This window comes from Amblyomma maculatum, chromosome 8 (genome assembly GCF_055883805.1).
Source record: "Amblyomma maculatum isolate TAMU_Amacu chromosome 8, ASM5588380v1, whole genome shotgun sequence".
In the NCBI taxonomy this organism is placed as follows: Eukaryota; Metazoa; Arthropoda; class Arachnida; order Ixodida; family Ixodidae; genus Amblyomma; species Amblyomma maculatum.
This window is the reverse complement of record NC_139351.1, coordinates 90,068,828-90,093,954: the sequence shown is the minus strand read 5'-3', so window position 1 is coordinate 90,093,954 and position 25,127 is coordinate 90,068,828. Positions and strand designations below refer to the sequence as shown.

Sequence of the window (25,127 nt, the reverse complement as noted above, 5' to 3'; positions counted from 1 at the left end):
TCAGAAAACAACCTCCACTCGAATCGCTCCTCCAGCAACGGAGAAAAATCGAGTTTCCTCAAGAATCTTGAGTCGGCGGCGAAGCTACCTTGGCCGCTCCTCGACCACCACTCCACTTGTAAACATGGCAGACATCGCACCGATCGCTTGCTGTGTGGACTTCGTTCTATCAGTATACCAAGTTTTCCCAAAAGTGGATACCACGAGGGTGCACCAAAACTTTCTCTAAAGAATCGGCTGAGAGTGACAGTGACCCGGGACTTGCATGCTATCACTTTACGAATGTGGCCATGGCTAATTTCCGGCTGTTCCTGCCGCTCACGCCGAACATGGATAACGGTGATCAGCCACCGACGTCTGTGCTGTGTTGATCGTCGCATCATCGCATTGCGCTTGTGTGGTGCGGGCACATTTCAAGTTGCCACCGGATAAGTGGACAACTTTTCGAAGCCTACCGAGTACAGAGTAGAGGCGTGATTTGACAGTTAATGGTGAGCTCGCCCGCGGCTGGACTCAAGATTCGAGCGGCGGCGACGCACTTCTTCCGTGACTTGCCTTGCACGTTTCCGCAGACGGCAGCGAACTTGTGGGGGAACAGCGTAATGCATGTAGTAAGCTGGGGGGCACTGGAGGCGCGGTGGGACTGTGCAGACATCCGTGCTGCACCCCGCGCATCAATGGCTTGCCCGTTGCCCAAGGGCATATAGTACGTCTTCGGAGACGCACGGCGCTGTAGAGGGAGCGCGTTGGTGTGCTCATCCTACGGAGGGATATTCGTAGCCGACGAAGGGCATGGATTTTCAAGCATGTTTTCAATTAAGGCTCCCAACTTGTTTGGAAACTGCACGCGGCATTTGCTTCTGGAGAGTTGAATTCAGTGAACGCACTGCGAAGCAGCACACGTTTTCACCGCCCGAGCCTTATGAAGGCCAGAGCCATTCTTGTAGGAGTTGGTGGCTTATACTTTTTTTTTCCTGTAATATACTTTGATGTCTGTCAAAGCCCAGCAATAAAAAAAGTGTCAAAGCCTGGCAATAACAAAAAGGCAAAACGGCAAAGGCCGAGCATAAATTTCGCACCAAAAAATAAACCGAAGTATTCACACCATTTCTCGAAGCCTACGTCACATTCTGCATAAACTCTACGTCACCAGCAGCGACTGTTGCCAGATGTGAAAGCATTTTCGGCCATTTTTCACAGGCGCCTATTTCATCCAGCCTACAAAACAAGTTCCACTATGCTGTTAACGTCGAGGTTGCTTGCGAAAGTTGTTTAGAAGACTTAACATGAAAAACTGAGCATGTTACACACTTCAGCACGCAGTTTTCAGGCCAAAAGTTCACCTTAATCACTTCCCCATATGCCACTTGCATTGCTTCGAGTGGAGGAGGTATTTTTGAGGAGAACTTGTTGGAGGAAACGCCGAGGGGCGTTCATGAATCCGAATCAGTCCTGGAGTGGAGAAGCGGCTGTTTTCTGCACTCCACAGAGTGGAGGTGGAGCGTCGAGTTGAGGCGCGCGCGGACCTAAGACCTGCACTCTAAAACTGCAAGGATTCGTCCTCAGCATTCCTTTAGAGGCGCGCAGATAATGTAGTGGTTTTGTAGCATTACTCTTGAATGTGGTATGTTTGCACCATGTATCTGTATATCTATCTTATTTGAGGTTCGTAACAGCAACACTGCTTTCATCGGTCACTGGTCTATGTGAACGTCATTACAGCCTTTTGCCGTAATCAAACTTTACTGTACCCGTCCACTGTTTCCGGTCACTCATTACACAAGACTCACATTTCTCCTATACTACCTCTAAGTAACATACTCTACATAGGTCCTATTTGAGATTGGTTCCTCCAGAACCTTCTTTAATTCAGATGCATGCTTGCAATGCCTGATACTTGCAAGTCTATGCCAAGGAAGTAGAAGCTGAAACTGAAGGAAAGAAGCTGAGCTGGGCATACAATCACTGACTCAGTATGCAACTCTGTAATGCAAAACCTAGGTTGATACTTGGAAACTGTGCAAGATCCAGAAAAACTTATTTTCCAGAACACTTGCAGCCATCATAATATACTGCGCAGCTTTTACAAGTAAAGTGCACTCCGTATTATAAAAGCTTTGCTAATGCGTTCTCAACTGAAGCTCTTGATATAAAGGTGCAAATCAATCCATATTAAAAATTAACTATCTGGCAAACAAACATTGATTTATGAAAATATTATATTTTGCAAATAAGTTGATTACCACAACTTGTCAATAATACACTATTTAAAACTAATTACATTAGTAACAATATAGCACACTAGCAAATAAAATGTGCATTAATTAAGCCATGATTTTAGGTAAATAATTAACAAATAAAGTGCAACCCAATGCTCATTTAGAAAATAATTTTGTCTTATTTCTCATGAGCTCTGCACTGTCATGAGAAATACTCTAGCAAATGTCTTCTATATATCAGAATTGATAGTTAACATTAGCCGGCCCTTAGGGCAAGAGACTCATTCATTCCCCTGTCTGCAAAGGAATACAACTGTTGGTGTTTGTGCGCACGTACCACACAGATAAGAACACCGATAAGAGAAGGAAGCCGGCACGCTCACTTTTCCCTCGTACACAATCTTGCCAACGGAGGTGTCTGCATTGGGTGCACCCACGACGTCACCAATCTTTTGCCACGAGTCGTCCACAGCGACCCACTGGTATGCCGACACCACCGTACCATCACGAATAAGCTTTGTCTGGCCGTCTCTTTTCCCTGTTGGTGAAACAGAGCCGCAGTATCAGGAGGTAAAAGAATTAAAAAATAAAAGGAAAGAAACAACACCACAAAAGAATGCAATGGCGACACCACATATTACTTCTACATGCTGCACGTGCAAATAGTGCAGCGTTAGGCAAAAGTTTATGGGATGCATGCGTTCAAGAACAAGCTTATTACAAACACCACGCACGCAGTGCCACGAGTAAAAACTCATTGCTGAGAGACGCGTGGACAATGCAAACACTTCGATGGCCCTTGCAGCCGAGAAACTGTCACTTTTAAAGCTGGTCTGCAAGCAGACCCTGCTTTTAGCACCTTCTGCATGAATCGGCCAGTTTAACGCCATCAGCGAAAATACAATTTATTTAAGCTCAAAGAGCAACAGCTTCCCACAGAGGATTTCACTATGAAGCAGAAGTATACAAAATCAATAAATGTTAGCTAATTGAGTGAAGAATTTTTAAAAATGACGCGCTTTAGCAAAGAATTCATTCACTTTGCAAGCTTCAGCAGAATTATTTTTCACTGTTAATGAAAATGCAACACGATAGAAAACATGTTTTGCCCAGTTTCACAACCCTTAAAGTATAAAAAGAAAAAAAAAAAAAGATTAGTTCATTAAGTGAAGTTTCCTCACAGTTTGTGACAGATAAGTGGACTGTATAGAAATGAAAAGAGGAAAGGAAATGGAAAAGATTATGGTAGCGAGTTTGATTAAGACTAGATCAAAATATCCGTTTCATAATGTGATGCTAGGCCTTCATGCTAGTGTCTGCCACCCCCCCTTTTACTTTGACTGCTCTCCTACAGACCTGATGGTAGATATGTGAGGCAACTGCTTTTTCATACTGTCCACAGCCTGAACTTGCTCTCCTACAGACCTGATGGTAGATATGTGAGGCAACTGCTTTTTCATACTGTCCACAGCCTGAACTTACTTTGTTAGGCCTAGCATTAGACACTTATATGCGTCATGAAGAGGCTATTGAAGAAAAAAAAGACAGAAACCCTATAAATATGGCCACTGTAAACACTCATTTGGCCGCGTGCACATAAAATACGTATACAAAAAAAAAGGGGGGTCACCTCTCTCCTGGAGGGCTTCCTTGCCGGGCAACTCGTTGACCTTGAGGTCGCCCAGTTCTTGGGCTGGAAGTGCAGACTTCGCAACCTCTTCTTCAAGTGCCCGCTGCTCCTCGGGTGACGCCTGCAACTTGTCGTGCCTCGTGAACACCCGGCCTACACCGTCACTGCACACGGACGGTCACAAATGCGGGTCACGTACAGCTACCGCAAAGTGCCACTTCCATAGCTATTAGTTTCACCAAGTGAGTAAAGCTACGATTGCTAAAGGCCCCTGTTATAAGTGTGGATGACGGGGAAGTAGTCGGTCATCAAGCCCACGAGGAACGATGCGATGCTCCGAGCCGAGAACACGAAACAAACTTTTTATTTTCCACATGCACAACTTGCTGAGTGGCCAGGCACGGCCAGGGCTATGCAAAACTATCAGCGTCACATGAGGGCACCACACGAAGGTTAACATTGTGACATCCCCCAGTCTGAGCAATTCCACGAAAAATTGCGTTTCAGCATTTCTTGTGGAATTCCGAGTTTGCAGCCACAGTCTCTATTTTATTATTAACCGTGTTTGTTGACATCGGTAGCAACGAGAGAATAGTAGGAATGCAAACAGCTTTATTTTACGAGCTCTCTTGTGACGCACTCTGGTAACGAACAAAGTCTTGCAAATGCAATTCCATGCTTTCTCCCCCTTCTGCTCGGGAAAGCTAGCTCGCCAATCACTGCAGCACTGTCGGCAATGAGCGTTTCTATGGGTTGATTTAACATACGTTACAAGAGTCTGTAAAAAGAAATTATGAGGGACACTTAAGCTCCACCTTTAAAAGCATGATGCGAGCGTAGCCTACCACCCCCATTTAAAGCCCCACCTAAACCAATCCGTATCGTTGCATGCATCAAAATGCAGGAGGCAGAATCTTCATCCTCAATTTGTGGAGCTGAACATTCTTGCGCCTGCTGGTGTACACCCTCCCTTGTGCAGAAACCCAGCACATTATCCCAACAGCACAGATGTGTAGCTTTTGGAACTAGACAGTATTGTGTAGTTTTCCCTTCCTTCAGGGATTTTCAGTAACCAAACAACAAGTTAGTTATCGATACTTTGCTCAAATCTACTGCAATACAGCCCCTATGTAAAAAGAGAAGAAAAAGTTTCAGGAGGAAACAAAAGGAGAGGCACAGTAACCATCAAACACAATGAGCACTTGAACTATGCTGTGAAGGGAAGGGATGACGATGACAGATGGGGTGAAGTTAAAAAAAGGCAACACAGTGGATAGCCCCAGAATAATTTCAACAATATAAGATTTGTAAACGCGCCTGACATTACCACAGTTAGGAATTGATCCCGTGGCCCTGTTCTCAGCAGCCAAATACCTCAGCCCCAAACATAAAGCCCTTGCAGCAAGTCAACTCTCGGCAGTTTTCACAGACTATTATTTCCCCTGCCTTCTTTAGAACACTTAACATGAATGCTACCACTGCAATGCCTGCATCATGCAGTAGTGCTGGGCAACGTCAGTGCACTGCAAAGATTCCAAAGTGGTCTAAACTGATCCGGGGACATCCACTACACTGTTCCTCGTAGCCCACAGGCCACTTTTGGACGTTAAACCCACCACTTTACCATTTTATTGTATTTCTGCACATATGCTATCAAATGCAGTGCCGTTTCTATAAGGGGCCCACATCCAGTCAAGCCACACCCGTGTGCCTTTTTGAATGTATTGGTTCATCCGCGCATATACAGATCAAAATTAACAAATTGAGAATAGGTATCCGTGGTTATGTAACCATGTGCAAATATTTCATGCAATGGGGTGCTCACCTGGATCCGGCAATGATGTCGCCATTCGCCAGGCAAGCCACCGACCACACTGACTGTGCCGGCAGTCGCAGTGTCTGCACGCATTCGCCCGTGCCGGTCGACCAAACGCGTAGGGTCCGGTCCTCGCCGCATGTCACAAACTCTTCTGCGCCAGCTGGGGCGTCGGGCAGCACGCACACATCGTAGACAAAGTTGGTGTGGCCCATGTAGATGCGCAGGCACTCCCCCGTGGCTGACCAATGGCGAATCGTGCAGTCGTTGGAGCTTGACAAAAACTCCATGTTGGAGAGGACGGCTAGGCCGCGGACACAGTCCTCGTGACCTATGCCAAGCAAGAAAGAAAAGTCAAGGAACCTATAGGTTGCAAAGCGTATCAATATTAACTGCTACCCTACTAGAGTGTGGAAATGGTACAAAATGGTTGGTTGGTTGGTTTGTGGGGTTTAACGTCCCAAAGCAACTCAGGCTATGAGAGACGCCGTAGTGGAGGACTCCGGAAATTTCGACCACCTGGGGTTTTTTAACGTGCACTGACATCGCACAGCACACGGACGCCTTGCTTTTCGCCTCCACCGAAAAGCTGCCGCCAAGGCCGGGATTCGATCCCGCGTCCTTGGGAACAGTAGTCGAGCGTCGTAACCACTGCGCCACCCCGGCGGGGTCAAATGGTACAAAATATTACTAAAGTAAAACAAACTCTTAGGTTGGTTCATATAACACTGCCACCACAGCAGTGCAAATTTTGTTTTTTTTTTTTACGAGAAGCGTGCTTGCTTTTGTTTTGTCTGCAATTTTTGCGTATGGGATTCAGGCAGAACCATGCATCATTTCTCTCTCTCTCATTTAACTTGGGGAGGATGCCCCTTCCCTATTGGGGGACCAGAGTCTTGAAAATTTTCCAACAAATCTTTTTGAAACTTTCAGCCCGATGATTGCAAATATGCATTCAGATGTCATGTCCATTTCTCCATGACAGTGTCCATTTATCCTCTCCCCTTTGTTTATTTCTTTCTTTTTTTCATCTTCTTTCTCTCTTGGTTTGCCTTGGCTTGAAAGCCGGTACTACAATTACAATGGGCAGTTACACTGTGGTACCCCGCCGGGGTGGCGCAGTGCTTACGGCGCTCGACTACTGTTTCCAAGGACGCGGGATCGAATCCTGGCCTCGGCGGCCGCTTTTCGGTGGAGGCAAAAAGCAAGGCGCCCATGTGCTGTGCGATGTCAGTGCATGTTAAAGAACCCCAGGTGGTCGAAATTTCTGGAGTCCTCCACTACAGCGTCTCTCATAGCCTGAGTCGCTTTGTGACGCCAAACCCCACAAACAAACAACAGCAACAACAGCTACACTGTGGTCCTGGGTGGGCTACCACTGCATATAATAAAAACAAAAACCCTGTGGAGCTGTCCTCTGTTTCCTTTCACATCCTTGAAGATAAAAACAATAAATAAACAAATAATGCCAAGTTAAGAACCTACCATTTGCTACCAGCACGACGCTGCTGTCAATGGAGAGTTTGGAGCGTTGAAAGCGGGGAGAAAAAAAAATGACCAAGAAGGTAAGGAGGAGGATGCTGCTCACCAGTGAAGATCCGCTCGCACTTTCCAGCACGCCAGAGCCTCACGGTCTTGTCCGCTGAGCCAGTAAGCATGAGCCCCTGCTTAGGGAGGATCTGGACAGCCCAGACCGGCCCCTGGTGTCCCTCAAGAGTGAGCATGCACTTCTGGCCAAACCAGACGCGCGCCGTCTTGTCCCAGGAGCCACTCAGTAAGGTGCCAAACTGGCCTGCTGCCAAAGCACACACTGCAATCGAGAAGGAGGTTGAAACATTTACCATCATATTTTCTTTTATAGATCCCTGAAGAGTGCAACCTTTTGAAATGGAATTCTTAAAAAGCATTGTGTAATGAGCGAGCTAGACCACCGTTTACGTCAGCACATTAATTACAACAGGAGTATTAAAAGGGAAACAAAACAAAATAACACAACAATTGTTGCTCACGAGCTCGATGAAATTCAGAAGTTGATAAACAATATTTAAAAAAATAAACAAAATATAGTTTGCTGTCGGTTATAAACCAGATTAACAGAGCCCACAGCAGAAGTGGCTGGTACAGACAGCTGCATACATGGTCCTTTCTTACAACTAAGATGGTGATGATGTGCCCAAGGATGTGGGATCGAATCCCGGCCGCGGCGGCCACTTTTCGATGGAGGCGAAAAGCAATGCGTCTGTGTGCTGTGCGATGTGAATGCACGTTAAAAAACCCCAGTTGGTCGAAATTTCCACAGTCCTCCACTACGACGTCTCACATAGCCTGAGTCGCTTTTGGACGTTAAACCCCATAAACCAAACCAAAACTAAGATTGTGATGAAGTGAATGCGTAACGAGAGCCCAGCGTTAGCCCATGCATGTGGTAAAGCTCCGTGGGGCTGCTTTTGGTTGTGTGAACAAGTAGGGGTATGTACACTATTCTGCACTAGCCGGTCCTAATGTTCACGTTTAACAAGAATAATGTCTGTGAGGGTGCGTAGTCTTTTTCCTGCTTCCACTTTTTTTGTCCTTTTAGTAAAATTTGCCAGTAACTGCACCACTGACAATGTATATAACTAAACAGCCGCTCTTCCAAGACTAAAGCAACGCTTACGTGAAAGCAAGCGTGCAAAGGAAATAGCAATGAGAAAATTTTGTATTTGACCAAATATTGCCTGCAATATCTATTCATAGATTAGTAATATGGATATCTACAGAAAGCAAAAGCTGCTAAAAACTAAAGCAGACAGAGACAATGCAAAAGCTCATTCCAGGTACAAGGTGTCTAAAAACACTAAGCCTCCAGAATATGTAGGGCACATAGGGTTTTTGAACGTTACATCAAGAGGCAAGACAGTCCCACTATTTATGTCAGTTCCTCAAAGAGAACATGAAGTTTAGTAAATCATGTAGGACAGTTTTATACTTATAAGGCCCTCTGCTACCAAAGCAAAAGTAACTATTTTTCCCTCGCTATGCTTTTGCCCATTTTTTATTTTATTTTTTATTTTGAACATACTGCAGGCTGAGCACCCAAGCAGGAGTGGCATACATTTACATAAAATTCAAAAAAGGCATGAAAGCACAAGGTACAAAACCCACCAACACATTGAGTAGACCAGTTGAAGCGGTTATTACTGCACATAAAATATAAGCACAACAGCCAGTTGATGCGGTTATTACTGCACATAAAATATAAGCACAACAACAATAAAAAAAAAACTGACACAATCAAAACCGACACCCATGAACTGACAGGAGGCAATATTTCATAAGTCATTACATACTTAGAATAGGTTGTAAGCCATTCAACGTTAGTAACCTCGGGAGCACTGCTACATTAGAACAGGCAATCAATGAAAAAGTCAAAATCTTGACAAAGCAAGCATACTCCCCGCTGTGACAACTTTTGGTACTTCAAGGTGCATTGCTTGCATCGTAGTTCATTCTTTTTCTGATCGAAAATAAGTTTTGTTTCAACTGCAGCCAAAACACGGCGGCAGTTTTCCCTACACGCTCCTTTCTCACACCATGAAATCTGAGATGTAAAACGCTGTGACCATGAAGTAGTCATGCCGATAAGCTGAAAATACTGGGTATTTCAACTAACACTTCAAGGAACAAACTTTCCGCCAAGACAGATGCGATATGCTGCAAAACCCTTCCAATTATCAAGCTAACCAACTAAAACCTACTAATTAGCTGCAGTTGGGCAGCTGGTCTCAATGGGGCCGTCCAGAGCCGTGAAAAAGATGATGTCACAGCAGTGTTTGAAACAAAGAAATATTTTCGGAAGCACTGCAGCACAAGGAAGCCCGACACTTTTTTATTTACGAAGCCAAAACTGAGCACAAGAGACGCGCAAGAAACTCAGTACAAAAGCAACATCCAGTGACGACGTATGCAGCATTAGGTGGCGAAAGAACCGCACAAAAAAACGAGGATAAAGGAATACACGCAAACGCAGGACAGGGCGCCGACTGCTAACTGTTTATTTTTCGAAAATCAAGCATGATAAATACCACACACACTAGACCAAGTGGTGTGGTTGGTCACATGATAAAGCAAAGGGCTCTTTAGATAAAAGATAACCACATCAAAAACATTACATCATCACCTGTGCAGTTCAAGAAATGGTTACGAAATAAAGGTACCATCTGTAGCAGAAGTTTGCAGCCCAACGTGCCGGGCGGAGGAGCAGTATCGCTCCCGAGAGGCGGCGCTGCGCCCGCCGGCGCTGCCTGGTGACGTAGCTTTTAAGAGTGAGGAGGCTTGTTCTCTTCCCCTCATCCAGCGGTTGATATCGCACATCTTTGCTCTCAGCCGCAGGATGAGGGGAAGAGAACAAGCCTCCCCTCTCTTTATAGCTGCGTCACCAGGCAGCGCCGGCTCTCGGGAGCGATACTGCTCCCCCGCCCGGTGCATTGGGCTGCAAACTTCTGCAACAGACGGTACATCGGCTCGTGTTCCCTCCAACCGAAGAAGGAATCATGGACGTCATGCGGTCCAGGGTGTGTGGTATTTATCGTGCTTGATTGCCGAAAAATAAACAATTGGTAGTCATCGCCCGTCCTGTGTTTGCATGTATTTCTTCAGCTCCGTTTTATCGCACTGCTGTTTCACCACTTAGCCGTGAGCCAACTAGCCCAGGCAAAAGTCTTGATTCGATGCAGTGTTGACAGCGTTAAATTCAAACTGCCTGCTATTCTGCGACTTGTAATGTAATTTCTTTCGGTCCACCGCCCTTAATAATAATGACCACGCAGTTTGCAATGACTGGTCCTTCTTACGAACCAAAATGCGAAGCAAAAGAATGTCTGTGACGTGGTGAATAATGCTTGCAGTTTGAACCGAGCACTCAATGTCACTCACATCACTTTTGTACAGGGTTTCCCGCACACCTTTCGCGCTCTATTTTGGCTTCGTAAGGAAAAAAAGCGTCGGACTTCCTTGAGCTGCAGGCCTTTTGAAAATGTTTTTTTTTTCTTTGTTTCAAAAACTGATACGGCATCATCTTGCTCAAGACTTCGAACTACCCATTGGGACTAACCTTCCAAATGCGATAATTAAAAAGTTAATTTGTGGGCTTTAGTTAATTATCTGGATAATTAGACAAGTTTTGCAAAATAAGTTTGTTCCTGAAAATATATATATTTTTTTTCTATTCTAAGCCCACTATTTTCAGCAATTTTTTAAGGCGTTTGCTGAAACAACCGGTATGCGCAAAAATTGTATGGCAGGTACAAACTTTGAAAGATGTCAAAAAGCTGCGTGCCTCCCCATACACATTTCAGAACATCTGTGAGGAGACAAAAATATTGCCATATATTTGAACATTGCAACCACTTGCGGCATTAGTTTCAATCCTAGCCCATTGTGACACATTAGAACAGAGGTCTCAAAACTTGCGGCCAGCAGAGCAATGTGACACAGCCTGCCAGATCCAAAAGTTTCAGCCCTTGTTCCGAAAGCACGTGCCCGCTTCACGAGTTGGCTTTACCACCAGAGTCGTTTTTCAAATAAAATGAACTAAAAGGCCTCATCCCCAGACAGTACACATTCTTTTGTGGACATGAAAATGTATTAGCACATTAATCTGAGTGAATATTGGTCGGCTGTCAGCCGCTTCAAGAGCAAGGCACAGGTCAACTTGCTCTCTCTTTCTTTTCCAAATGTACCTCCTTTTCTTTTCGTTATAACTGACTATGGTATTTATTAACCATTGTACCCACTGAGCAGCTCTCAACAGTTATCCTGCAGTGACACCCGTTCGCTTTCTAGGCAAAATTGAACGCTCACTGCTGTTCTTTTCCACCAAAAATCGGAGCGAGTGGTCTGTGAACGTGACTGTTTGGTTGATATTTTTTCTTTTACAGCCTCATTATTTATTGTTTTCAATGTTAATTTTTGCTATATTTTGAATCCCAGCTTATGGGACATACAATTTTTTTCAATGCGGCCTGCATAGAAATATGCGTTTGCAACCCCTGCATTAGAAGATAAAATTTACATGTGCACGAGATGCGAGAGCCAATGGCTCATAAAAATAGGCAAGCGGATCCTATGAATATCGAAAGGATGAATATCTGTATGGTGTTGCTGAAGCTAAGACATGATAGGTTTTATTACAGATCACTGGGCAAGACATTTGTCCTAGAGTAACAGTAATCATGTCGAGAGAATTACAATATTGCAACACATTACATGCATGCATATTCAGGTGAATGGTTATCATAGGAAGTTGGCCGAGACGTACCGACTCCGCTGTGCCCTAGCAGCTTGTACAACGGCTGCGGTGACTCGGGCGTGAAGCAGTAGATGCAGCAGTCATTGCTGCCCACCAGGATGAGACCGGACTTGTACTGGTCCGAGGGCGGGACCGTGCACACACTCGACACAAAGTTGCTAGGCCCCATCAGGCACTGGCTCTCGAAGTATGCAGCGCCTTGACTGTGAAAGAAATGTGAATACCGGTAATGCCACTGTAGTCTATTTGCTTAATGTTTTTAAAGGCCTCAGACTTGCAGACTGCATGAATATGCTATTAGGGTGGGAAAATTTGTGTTTACATTGAAATAACAAGCCACACCTTAAATGGTTAAAAAGATGAGATATCAGAATGGAATGAACACTGAAGCTGCTGATCGCACTATACCATTCCAGCTTGTCTGAGTGATTCACAACAGCAATAATAATAATAAGAAGAAGAAGAACGATAAAAGTACATCAGGAGCAACTTGATGCCCATCATTTGATTATGTACAAAACAATTTACAATGTATAAATACTGCATTACTCATTGTACTTGCATGGAAAAATGGAATGCCGACCAAATCAAAAACACAAACAAGAACAAAACATTTTGGCTCTCCTACACATCTTGTTCTTGTTTATTTGGTCGATGTTCCATTTTCACGGTTCAATATGTTGGTCCTCGACCAGAAAGCAAGGGCACACTATTACCAACACCTGTTCAGTGAAGTGTCTATTGGTCGACCAGACCGAACTTGGCAAATTATCAATGACGCGCTTGGAACGTGCCCTAACCGCCCTGATATGCTCGAGATCATAGTTGACGGTGAACCAGTCTCCGGATCTGCATTATCTGACCGCTTTAACGCCCACTTCGCCGCCAGACCAAAGAAAGGCTCATCACTTAGTAAAGTTTCGTGCTGCCTACAGGCAAATTCCACAAAGACCATGTTCTTAAAACCCACAGATGAATCTGAAGTGTTCAACACGTTTCTCTCCCTGAAGAATAGTAAAGCCCTTGACATTGACAGCATCCAGATTAAACCTATCAAACATGTCCTTGATCTCTTATGTCCGTACTTAGTGCATATATTTAATCTTTCGCTAGCATCTGGCACATTTCCTAACGACATGAAACGTGCAAAAGTCTCTGTTATATTCAAAGGTGGAAACCGGAACGATCTAAGCAACTACAGACCAATATCTATAATTCCAATCTTTTCTAAGGGTCTTGAGAAGATTATGCTCACCCGACTAGACGGTTTTTTTACTAAGCACAATATTTTATCTGACTGTCAGCATGGTTTTCGGAAGGGTAGGTCAACGGAATCTGCTCTTCTGCTGCAAAAAGAAATCATCATTAAAAACATTGAAGCTAATAAGTTAACACTGGGAATTTATATAGACTTCAGTAAAGCCTTTGATTCAATATGTCACACAACCCTCCTTAACAAGTTAGATTATTATGGTGTCCGTGGGCTAACAAATACTCTTCTGCAGTCATACCTAGCCGGCCGATCCCAGTGTGTTCACATTAATGGCTACTATTCCGCTTTCCAACCAATTTCATCTGGTGTCCCACAAGGCAGTATTCTTGGGCCATTTTTATTTAATGTCTACGTTAATGATCTTATGCGTACTGATGATAATGCCGTATTTGTATTATATGCGGATGATTCAAGTTTGTTCTTTAGCTCAACTAATGAAGCCGAATTGTTTGAAATGGCGAATAGGGCGTTGTCAAAGGTACTGAAATGGTCCGAAGTAAACAGCTTAGAAATAAATGGGAAAAAAACAAAAGCAATTTTATTTGCTCCTAAAAACAAACGTCTGGCCTGTAGTCGGGAGCTAAAATTAGGTCTCCTTAAAATAGATATCGTTAAACAGCATAAAATCCTAGGTGTGACATTTTCCAATCAGATGACATGGGACAGTCATGTTGAACAAGTGGCTAAAAAACTTTCGTCTGCTGCAGGTGCCTTATTTAGAATGCGCGACCTCTTTCCTATGTCTGTCAGACTACAAGTGTACCATGCCCTCTTCCGCTCACACCTTAACTACTGCACGCTAGTATGGGGGACGACCACCAAACAAAACATCAGTACACTTCTGCGTCTAGAAAAAAAAGCCATACGTTGCATAAACAAAGTACCATTTTTGCATCCTTCAGCTGAGCTATTCCGTCAGCATCATATAATCAATATTCAGTCTCTTTATAGTTACCATCTTCTCCACCACCTCCATTTTGCTAATGAAAAGTATAAAGAATTTCTAATTACGCTCTCGGGTGCAACATTACGCTGCAATATTTCTAAAACACGTGCACCTGAAAAATGGACAATTCCGCACCACCGAACAAATTACCTTCTGCAGTCATTAAGTTATACAGTGCCAATGTTGCTAAATAAGTTCAATTTAACCACTCTTAGTAACGCTGTACTAACACGCAAAGTTTTACGATCAATGTTTATAGGCTGACCTGTGTTTTTGCTTGTTTCCAGTGTAAAATGGTACCGCGTGTAATATACATAGTAGATTGAGTTTTTGTGTCCGTCATGTTGTAATTATCGGTTTGTTGTAATATTTTGTGTATGTAAACGCTAGTCTTTATATAACACCCTGATATAACTTATATTTTCACTTCATTCGTCTCATTTGTATGTCTGTGATAAAATATCAGTTTTTTTTTTTTTTCCCCAAGTAGCAACTGATCTCTTGTACTCATTTTTTTTTTTTTTTTTTTACTGCTGTCACTGACTGCTGTCACTGTTGCCTGCCGCCGGTCTCCAGGCCCCGTCAAGCTGTCCCTACAGCTTTTTGCCTGGAGACCGTCAACATTGTAAATGTTGAAAATAAAAGTGACTTGAGAAAAAGCTTTCGTCCAACTCTTCGATATCACTCATATTGTATTGTCTTCAGTATTTGCAACTTAAAAAGTAGCTGCCCATGTTCGAGACACCTTGGAAGAAGGTGTTTAAAAGCGTGGAAAATGAGACATTCAATAACACTCCCCCTCCCTATACTTTCATATGTATCACAAAACTAAACTACTGCGCTACTAAATATGATGTGACCTATAAACCAGAATTTGGTGCAAACACTCATAACTTTTAGTCTGATCGGCGAAGCTTTTTTTGTTACAGCCGAATAACACCTAAGTGTTGAAATATTTTCTAAGTTGACACGACAATCAACAAAAAAGCAAATAGGTATGTTAATAGCAGTGCACCCCCATTACAAAACTGTCCATATATATATATATATATATATATAGGGTGTGTTCCCATAAAATGAGATGAAGTGGTAGCAGCTATGTGCGCGACAAGAGCAAAAAAGTTGAAATTATCTGCGACAAACACCTTTTGGAAAAGCAGACAAAAATCGCAGCTGTCTGGCTTTTATAAAGTTCCGAGATTGTGCTGTGCAAGTGAATATTTCTGTAACTTCAGAAAAACTTGCATAAAAACCACGTCGATAAATAAAAACATTTTTAGGTGTTAAATACTAATGGATATTAGCTAGCAATGTGTTTTAGCAGTCTATGGAATGTAGATTACTGTTACTCTAGCCTATATAAGGATAAAAATTCCTTTCTGCCTGCAATACAAAGGGGATTGCATTACCTAATTGCCATGCCACAGGAACTTGCCAGGGAGAAATAAATGTGAAGAGATTGAGGATTAACATTGGGTTGTCCATTCCAGAATTCCCATAGGGTCGCATATTAGGTCCTGTACGAATGTCTGTATACTACAATGCTGTTAAAGTGTGTGTGACACCGGGATAGTGACATCAGGGTACATATAGGTTAGAAGTTATCTGCTAAATGTTTCTGAGACAGTAGATGTATGGGATTGGGGCTCTTAACTAATCAATGTTTCTCAACTGTAAGGAGTGAGAGAAATTACTTTCCAAATGTTTCCTTTGATTTGAAAAATATATAAAATTGTAGCAAATGCTTCTGGCCATACATATATTGTCCCTAATTTAAACTGAATCATAGTTAATAAAGCCCTTGGAAGTATCCAGCATAGCCTTGGAAGCCATAAAAGTAAAAAAGCAACGAAAGCCGGTTAGAGGCGCGCTGAAGAAAACGTGATGGCTTTTACATCGCCTTCAAAGGAAACGCCACAACAAACACCTTGCAATCCTAACTGCAAACTTTCCTCTGTGTTCCAGTAGTGGGCCAATGCGTTCACTGATCGTATCAAGGCCGCAACTCGGCACAGCCTGGAATAGCGTGCAGAAGTCGATACAACGGCCCACCAAACACGGAACAAACGCTGGGTCGCGTATATCTAATTCGGCTCTGAAGCTATTTTCGCTCGATAAGCGATTATCAGCGAAACTAAATCCCAGGGATTCTGCACCTGTTGTGTTCGAAAACGAGACACCCTTTTCAAAATGACCACCAAAATCTTAACAGAAGAAATGCATAGTTGGATATTTCGTGAGCAAGTGAGTTACGTCATTGTGGATCAACACTGGCAGCATGTCTTCGTGGCCAAACGACTGCTAATCACGATGACGGGATACTCTGAAGCTATCCTCGAGCAAGTCTCAGTGACTTCCAGATCAGTAAAATCCCTGTGTGTCAAAGCAGTCCAAACAGATAACCTTCAGATGCTGTATTCGCAGCAAACTAGCTCCACTGATGTTCCTGCTAATAAACCAGTGCCGGTCACAATGACGGGCAACTCCTGCAACGCTGCCCCTGTGACTACCCTGAAACGACATTAGCAAACTGTCCGATTGATCCCGCGTGATTAAAATTCCATGCTTCAAAACGTTCTAGCCACTAAACGTTCGAATATCGTATTCGAGGCACCAGTGCTCCAATGACGGGTCAGTACGCAGGAAAACAGAACTTTGCGCGCCGGAGACCGGCTCCTAGCAGGACCCCAATAACGCTGATATGAAAGGAATATAGGCAGGTACGCACTCGTTTGGAAGCCATAACCGCGTCGTTCGATCTCTGGAACCAGTGACGATGGCACCTTCTGGAAAATGTGCGGCCGCAACCGCCCTAACATCCATCGAATGGCCCATCAATGAGCACCGCAGCCGGTACGGCGCCGCCGCCATGTTTCCCTCGAGGATGGATGAATGAAAACAGGCCAGTGCTCACTTACCACGACTCCGTTAGTTTCTGATCCTGACTACCAATGAAAACGAAAATATCAAAACAAAAAGCCTCTCAGTGCTCAGGCACACTTATATTAGGGCAATTACCTTATTTTGTGCAAAAATTTTAGCAATTCAGAAACTTAGTAGCAAAGCAAAACTTTGACAGTTCATACATGGTAGAAGAACAAATGGTAGCGTAACTCCCATAGAAGCCTGCGTGTCGGCTCTGAGCGAGGCTTTAGTTTCCCAGTGCCCCCTGCGAACTGTGAGGCACAACAAACGCGTGACGTTGCTTGTGACGTCACAGTAACGTGCTTTTGGCGGGGAATTTGATTGTCTTTTTACTTATGAACGAAAAACAAGGCCAACAACGACGGAGGCAGAACGATGCTCGGATAAGGCAGAAAAATGGACACCGTAACTGTTCAGCCAACTTTACTTGACATGGATTTCTACTGTCAAGTTTTACGTTAACTGAACTGTTACGGCATCTTTAACCACCTTATCATAGCATCGTTCTGCCTCCGTCGTTGTTAGCCGAGTCTTTCGTCGCGCGTCATGTAAACGCATTCTGGGGCTTATTTCTTCGGGCACGTTTGTGAACAAGGGCCTTCAAGTGAATTCGGCAAGCACATGGATGGAACCACATGGCTTGAGGCATTTCACTAAGGGCATAAATGAGTGAAGCTGTGCTGCATAGAAAGCCAGGCTTTATTAATTCACGATTACTTACATAGACGCTTCACGACAATGAAATCTAAGTGTAGCAGAGCGACCACCGCTCATTCGTCACGGTCTTCATGAAATCCTCGTGATAACAAAATTTCCTGAGCGTAGGTCTCCAAACGAGACGCGGTGAGATTATAAAAGGGTGAAAGATCTGGCTAACAAACAAAGTACATATCAGCGTCAAAGAACAACAAAAACAAACGAACGGAATAACTAACGCTAGCGCTAGAACGCCAACCTGTAAGAGCTTAGGTAAGCAATTCAAATTGGGATTGCTAGTATTTAGAAGTTAATGCGTCTGACAAGTGAAAATATCTAAGATATAGCTTCGCTCCAATAAATCGCCCTGTTCATGATTCCCATATTTTACTCGCGCTTCATTTGCCACTGAAAGGAGTCAATGTGAGGTTACAAATTTACAACTTAAGCATTTAGCATGTTCATGAGAAAGATCCCATTGACAATAGGAACATCACTGTAATAACAGCTAAAGCACGTTCAGCGAACGTTGGTGCGGTAATACGACGCAGTAAGCAAAACACGCAGCAAAGGGAGCGGAACGGAAGGCTCTGCGACACGCGTCTTGGGAGCAATAAAATCTCACCTTCACCACTCAATTAAAACATGCAGCGATACGCCGCTCATGCAGACGTGTATCCGTAAAACAAGCCACCACTTTTGCGACGTGCCTGGGAGGCCGAGCCGAGCCGCCGAGCTGTGACGCAGCATTGTCCAATCGTCCGGAAATGCGCACATGCAGCGGCAATCAATTTCTCATCGAGCACAGACAGCCTTTGCCTTGCTGTAAAGCTCTACCACAACCAGCAGAATGAAATACTGACTGTTTGTTACAGATAACCCACTCTACGCAGCACGCAATGATGAACGTTGAACCGGGGCCGACGACGCACCCATTCCGCGGATGAAAAAAAGCTTTGGTCTGAGCCATATTTGAGCTTGAGCCTCTGAGCTTTGGGCAACTACGCAGCGGATAATAAGTGGCCGAGAGAGGCCGTTAGAAAGAAGTTAAAATATTATTAAAAATGTGACACGTTTTTTCTTACGCAAGAAACGAAAACTGCATTCATTCCTGAGCGCGAATATTATGTTTACTTTCTAGTTCTTTGGAGTTCTGGCAGATCTTATTTTCTGTGTGTTAGTAATTTGCCTCACAGTTCGCAGGAGCCCTCATCATCGAGTTGATGCCGCTGGCAGTAGGCAGCTGCACGCGTTTTCTTCCAAGTTGCGCGACCAGTTGTACATTGACCTTGGTTCATACACTACACCAACGTTACACTACACCAACGTTACATTACACTGCACTCAGCAGCATTAGGGCCATATGTTAGGCCCATTTGTTTAACCAAAGGATCTATAAACAATGGTTTAACCCAACGTTACTTTTGTTTAACCTACACGACCTACACCACCTACAATGGATTTTTGCTGCACTGGTGTAGCTTTTGTAGGTTAAACAAATGGCCCTATTATTATAGTGTTCTACTATTATAATGAACTATAGCATTGAAATATATTATAACAAGCCTTTGTCTGGTGACGTTGATGTGATAAGGTATCACTACTTACTCGCTTTGGAAATTTATATTATAACAAGCCTTTGTCTGGTGACGTTGATGTGATAAGGTATCACTACTTACTCACTTTGGAAATTTATTCTCCCGATCCTCGACCCAATGCTAGAGCCCTCTCTATATCGAAAGGAACAATGAAACGTTATTCAAGTAAAATAAAAAAGTAAATGCTCGAGCGGGTCAATTCAAACGCACAGGTCATGATCTCTATGACATAAAGCAACAGGGAATTCAGCGACAATCCCAGCATATAGTCTACTAGGACGTAGCAAAGTACTGATACCAACGCTGTCGACCCAGGAGGAAAAGCAAAAATTACGAGAAACTTTAGTGACTAAAATAATGAAAGGCGGAAGCCTGAGTGCCGCATTTAATTAGTAATTAAATAGACATCAAAAAGATATTTAAATAAAAATTAATTGTCATGAATTAGTTAACCAATGAATTACTTAATTAGTTATTAATTAGCCATAATTTAATTAGTTACTTAGCCATTATTTGTAATTGATGTTTGATTGACATATGGTCATATAAGGCACGCCGTGCATATATTGTCACGTAGTGGTGACAACACGCCAAAAGAAGACACAGGCGTGATGGTACTGAAATAACTCTTTAATGGGGCTGACTTGCGCCCGCAAAATAACTAAGCAACTCGGCGGCGGCGATCGCAACAAACGTGCTCGTCGAACAAAGAATGCTCGTCACAATCGTCAACGGTCAATTTAAAGGCTGCTCAGAACAATCTAGATAACGTTGCAAACAGCTACCAGTACAAGCTGGAACATTGTAGAAAGGCAAAAGAGTGGCCGGAATCTTCGGGACAGATCTCGGTGCATCTTGCCCTACATCGAAACTGATGAAGGTGTGACTCGCGACATCGAGCACTAACAAACAAAGAATACAGAACTGATACGCGATCCAGAATCAGTGATAAGGCCGTATGGCGGCGGCTGTTAAAAAACAACAAATACAGTTTTGAAGGTTTCGCGGCAATATTGTGGTGGTGCTCTGTGATTGGTCGAGACCTCTATGACGACACCCTGCCTCGATCAATCAGAGCCGCCGCACAAGACACACATTGCCCACGACCGCATGAGTCATTAAAGGCTTTCGCCTTAATAAGCAGCGCATCGAAAACAACCCAACGGCAACGCAAACAGGACAGAACCTCAATATATAGTGGCAAGCGTGCCAAAACTACACAAGGGGCAGACGCCCGACTACCGGGTACGACCCCGACCATGGCGGCTTCATTTCGGTGGAGGCGAAACGAAGAGGCGTCCGTGTGCTGTGCGATGTAGGTGGTCGAAATTACTCCATAGCCCTCCACTATGGCTCCTCTTTCTCTCTTTCCACTTTCACTCCCACCTTCCTCCCTTCCCTTACGGCGCGGTTCAGGTGTACACAGAGTAAGTGTGACAGATACTGTGCCTGTCCTTTCCTGTGAATCAATTAAAAAAAATTGCCAGAATCATTGATTGTCTATTTATTATTTATTCGACAAACGACGAGAAGAAACAGTAAGCATAGTATGGTGTGGGTTCCAGGACATAACAGGGTGAGGGTCGGCGAGGCAGTAGACGAGCGAGCTCGAGGGCACGTCTACTGAGCAGACTCAACGCTCTGCACCATGGACACCGTTGACCTGGTTATCCCCACGTACTCAGATATACTCGATCATTACTTTCCTCTTCCTTTTCCTCGCTATCCCTTTATTTCCGCCGCCCCAGTCCAGGTGCTTCAGATATCAGATAGCAGATACCGGGGCTGGCAAACATCTTTTCTTTCCTTTTGTATATACAATAAATAACCACTACCACAGGGGCCAGTGGAAACGCTATACAGCCACACACAAAAGGCTAACCCAAGAGGACGCACTAGACTGGCTCAGATTACAAACCGGTGGTAATGTGGATTTAATGGTTGGTTGGAACGTCTAGCGCTGGCAGTACTTTGGGCACAAGGGATCGAATTACCAGCCGCAGGGCACAGCTTCAGCGCGAGCGAGATGGGCGCCGGAGACAAGCGATGGTGATGGCGATGCCGCAGCGTTTTCTGTTCTTTGTCTTCTTTACATTTCCCCCGCGTGAAGAAGTCGCCATCCTGGCGACTCAGGGAGAAGAGACAACCAGAGGGTTGTAATATGGCTTGAGGCGGCTAACGTGGACAACCTCGCGGCCGCGACGGCGGTGGTCGGAAGAAGGGGTGACTGGCTCGATGACGTAGTTCACAGGGGATGTGCGTTCCAAGGACCCGATGGGACTGGGAACTGGGGGGCCAAATAAGGTGGCGCAGGCCGTGCAGCAAAGGCCATATTTATTCGGCGCCGGCAGTAGCGTGTAGTGTGTCCGGGGATGCCGCAGTGGTAGCAAATAGGCCTGTTGTCTGCAGTGCGCCATGGAGATGGTGTCTGACGCAAGGGGGGAGCAAAGGCTGTTGGTGCGGACCGCATGGGGGGCGAAGCATAGGCATATGCTGGCTCAGGCGGTGGACTTGAAGTGACTTCGGCATACGTGCGACGCAATACTTGAGGAGGAGCCGGCGCGAATGCTGGAGCGTAGCTCAGTGGCGCAACGCCGGAGGATGAAACTGTGGGCGTGAGTAACGGCATTGAGGGTGCGACCGGAGCTGATTGAGGAACAGGATTAGGGAGGACTTCAGAGACATGCTGCTGGATTGCATGGCGAAGCTCCGGAACAAGGCCAGTTGTTGACGACTCCTTAACATATGGCTGTAGGGACAGTTGGCGCGCGACCTCCTGACGTATAAAAGCCTTGATGTCTTCAGAGAGGCTAGATGACTCCCTCTCCGCGGCTAATCCAGCGAGTGATGCATCAGGCTGGCGAATCAAAGCACGCTCCTTGCGGAGTTCGTCGTAGCTTTGACAGAGGTCGTATATTTCCTTGACCGTATTGGGGCCTTTGACGATAAGCATGTTGAAAGCGCCGGCATCAATTCCTGTGAGGACATGACGTATCTTAACGGCCTCGGTCATGGTCGGGTCAACGCGGCGACACAAATCAACAATGTCCTCAATATAACTGGTGAACGTTTCACCGGGCAGCTGTAGTCGCGATCGAAGACGCTGTTCCGCGCGGAGTTTTCGGACGGCGGGGCGGCCAAAGACATCAGAAAATTTAGTCTTGAAATTCGCCCAGGTGGAAAAGTCCGACTCGTGGTTTCGAAACCACAGATTAGCGACGTCGCTCAAGTAAAAGATGACATTGTTGAGCTTACGGTTGTCGTCCCAGTTATTGTGACGGCTGACCCGTTCGTAAGCGGTCAGCCAATCGTCGACGTCGTCATCGCTGCTTCCGCTGAAGGTAGTCGGGTCCCGTTGACGGAGCGCACCTGTGCAGGTGACGGGCGGAGGCAGGTGCAATGAAGTCGACTCCGTCATTGGGGTAGTCAATGTTCTGCTGCGAAGTTCCAGGGCGAGATGGGTACAGGGAACTTCAGATTGACCTCCACCAAGTGTAATGTGGATTTAATGGTTGGTTGGAACGTCTAGCGCTGGCAGTACTTTGGGCACAAGGGATCGAATTACCAGCCGCAGGGCACAGCTTCAGCGCGAGCGAGATGGGCGCCGGAGACAAGCGATGGTGATGGCGATGCCGCAGCGTTTTCTGTTCTTTGTCTTCTTTACACGGTACTTATCCACACCTACACAAACTAAGCAATATTTTCTTTACGCAATATGTAGACGAATGCCTGTGGCGTCACGGTAAACCTGCACTTAGGGCATGTCATATTGACCTGCGCTAAGTTAGACTTCGACTCCATCATAGAAAGTCCGAGCGAGGTGCAGTGGAAGCACTTGCCAGCGAAGACGAGGAAGTGCAACAATTTCTCATACGCCGAGCCATAATGGTACCAGTGAAGTGCGTCATCCTGGACCGAGGATTGACCACGGCGCACAAGTGACCAGTAAGGGTCACGAATACCTAAATTATGTGACAAATAAAGTTTAGTTTTTCCATCCAACCATGAAACTTGAGTTTCTGAGAGGAACGAATTTCTAACGAATATGTTGATTTGATATTCCAGTAAAAAGTTTACTGTAGGCTCTCCTCTTCGTCCTGACGCATTCTACAAAAGTTGGGCACCATACGAGAATACGTTCGCGCGCGACACGACTTTAAAATATGCCGTTTTCATGGCTTAAGACTATTTCTGCGGGCAACACTGAGTTTCTGACGTCACAGACATGTATAAAGGCGGTATACTGTCCACTTCCCGCGTGATTATGAAATTGTGAAGCTTATTTTGAACTGCTTCAGACATTTTATGCAGTGGGTCATGATTTCCATACTTTATTTTCACCATCCAACGCACGTACGAGTGCTTTTTTTATTGCTGAGTGTGACGTCATCATTTCCTCAACAGGGATGTCGTTTCTGGCCGTGAAAGCAGTTTCGGTCTCGATTTGCTGTTTTTGTAATAGAAGTCCTTGAACAGGGCGCTAAGCCGTCAACAGTCAATGGAAACTTTGGCGCTCAGTCTAGCACTTGTGTCAGCACACGCACGAGCGTCGGAGAGAGCTTCGTCGTCGTTTTTCTTTCCTGACCGTCACGCGCGTTGAACATGGTTGTCGTCGTTCTCTTCAGCATCAGGCGCTGTACATATCAGAGCCGAATACCGGTTTTACAACTTCCCCCGGGCGAAAAGACGCCATCCTGGCGGATTATGGCGATGTGACGATGCCAGGGTCGTAGTAAGGTTTCAGGCGATTACTGTGTACTATTTTCACGATTGCGGCGACGGTGGTCAGTGGATGGCGTAAGGGGTTCGATGAGGTAGTTGACGGGGTATGTTTGCTTGACAATACGTGCGCCAGGGGTTGGAAGGCTGTGGCTGTGGTCGACGGCGGAGAACCGGACGATAAGGGGAGATTGTAAGTTGCTGAGTTTGCTGATGTCCCTGAGGCTCGTATAGGAAGGGAGGCCGGCTGTACACAGGGGCGACATGGGGTGGTGACCGCACCAAAACATCAGCGTACGTGAGAGGAGCCGCCCCCGGGGGCTGCTGAGGAGGTGAAGGCAGAACCTCAGCGACCTGCTCTTGTATGACACGCTGAAGAGTGGGAGTGAGCGGCGGCGCAGGCGCAGGTGATGGCAGGCAGGTAGACAAGGAAAGCTGGCGTGCAACTTCCTCACGAGCAAACTGTTGAATGTGCTGAATGAGCGACTGCTGGTCCAGGGCACCGTCGCCGGAGAGAGCCAAGCTGGAAAGGGTGGCCTGCTGAAGGCCAGCACGTCGTGTGGAAAGCCGCCTTTTGCGCAGCTCATCGAAGTTTTGGCAGAAGCTGATAACATCGGACACAGTTTGGGGATTTTTGGCGACGAGAATCTGGAAGGCGTCATCGTCAATGCCTTGCATAATGTACCCGATCTTCTCGGCGTCGCTCATGGTAGGGTTTACGCGCTTGCAGAGGTCGACGACATTTTCTATGAAACTGGTGAAGTTTTCGCTAGTTTGTTGTGCCCGACTTTGCAAGCGTTGCTCGGCGCGAAACTTACGTATAGCGGGACGGCCAAAAACTTCGGTTCGGTCAGGCTGGTCTTGAGAGCCGTCCAGGTGGAGATGTCACTCTCATGGTTGCGAAACCATAGATTGGCAACGCCGCTCAAATAAAAAATGACGTTTGTGAGCTTCACGGTGTCGTCTCACTTGTTGTACGCACTTACGCGTTCATACGACGCCAACCAGTCTTCTAC

The 25,127-nt window shown here is 45.3% G+C and overlaps 1 protein-coding gene across 5 annotated transcripts in view; it reads right to left on the bottom strand.

Annotated features, from left to right (window-relative positions):
* The window catches only part of Plap (phospholipase A2 activator protein), a 439,799-nt gene that overhangs the window by 18,250 nt on the left and 396,422 nt on the right, over nucleotides 1-25,127 (bottom strand). For 4 of the 5 annotated variants that reach the window (XM_084576772.1, XM_084576773.1, XM_084576771.1 and 1 more), the window contains 5 exons: nucleotides 11,964-12,157; nucleotides 7,254-7,475; nucleotides 5,675-5,996; nucleotides 3,850-4,013; nucleotides 2,603-2,757 (listed from right to left, as the gene is read on the bottom strand). In XM_084576772.1, the coding sequence (XP_084432898.1) occupies nucleotides 2,603-2,757; nucleotides 3,850-4,013; nucleotides 5,675-5,996; nucleotides 7,254-7,475; nucleotides 11,964-12,123 (1,023 nt within the window). In that variant the 5' untranslated portion in view covers nucleotides 12,124-12,157. Of the gene's footprint in view, nucleotides 1-2,602; nucleotides 2,758-3,849; nucleotides 4,014-5,674; nucleotides 5,997-7,253; nucleotides 7,476-11,963; nucleotides 12,158-16,901; nucleotides 17,062-25,127 lie in introns of those variants that run through there. The other variant, XM_084576770.1, reaches the window with a different exon arrangement.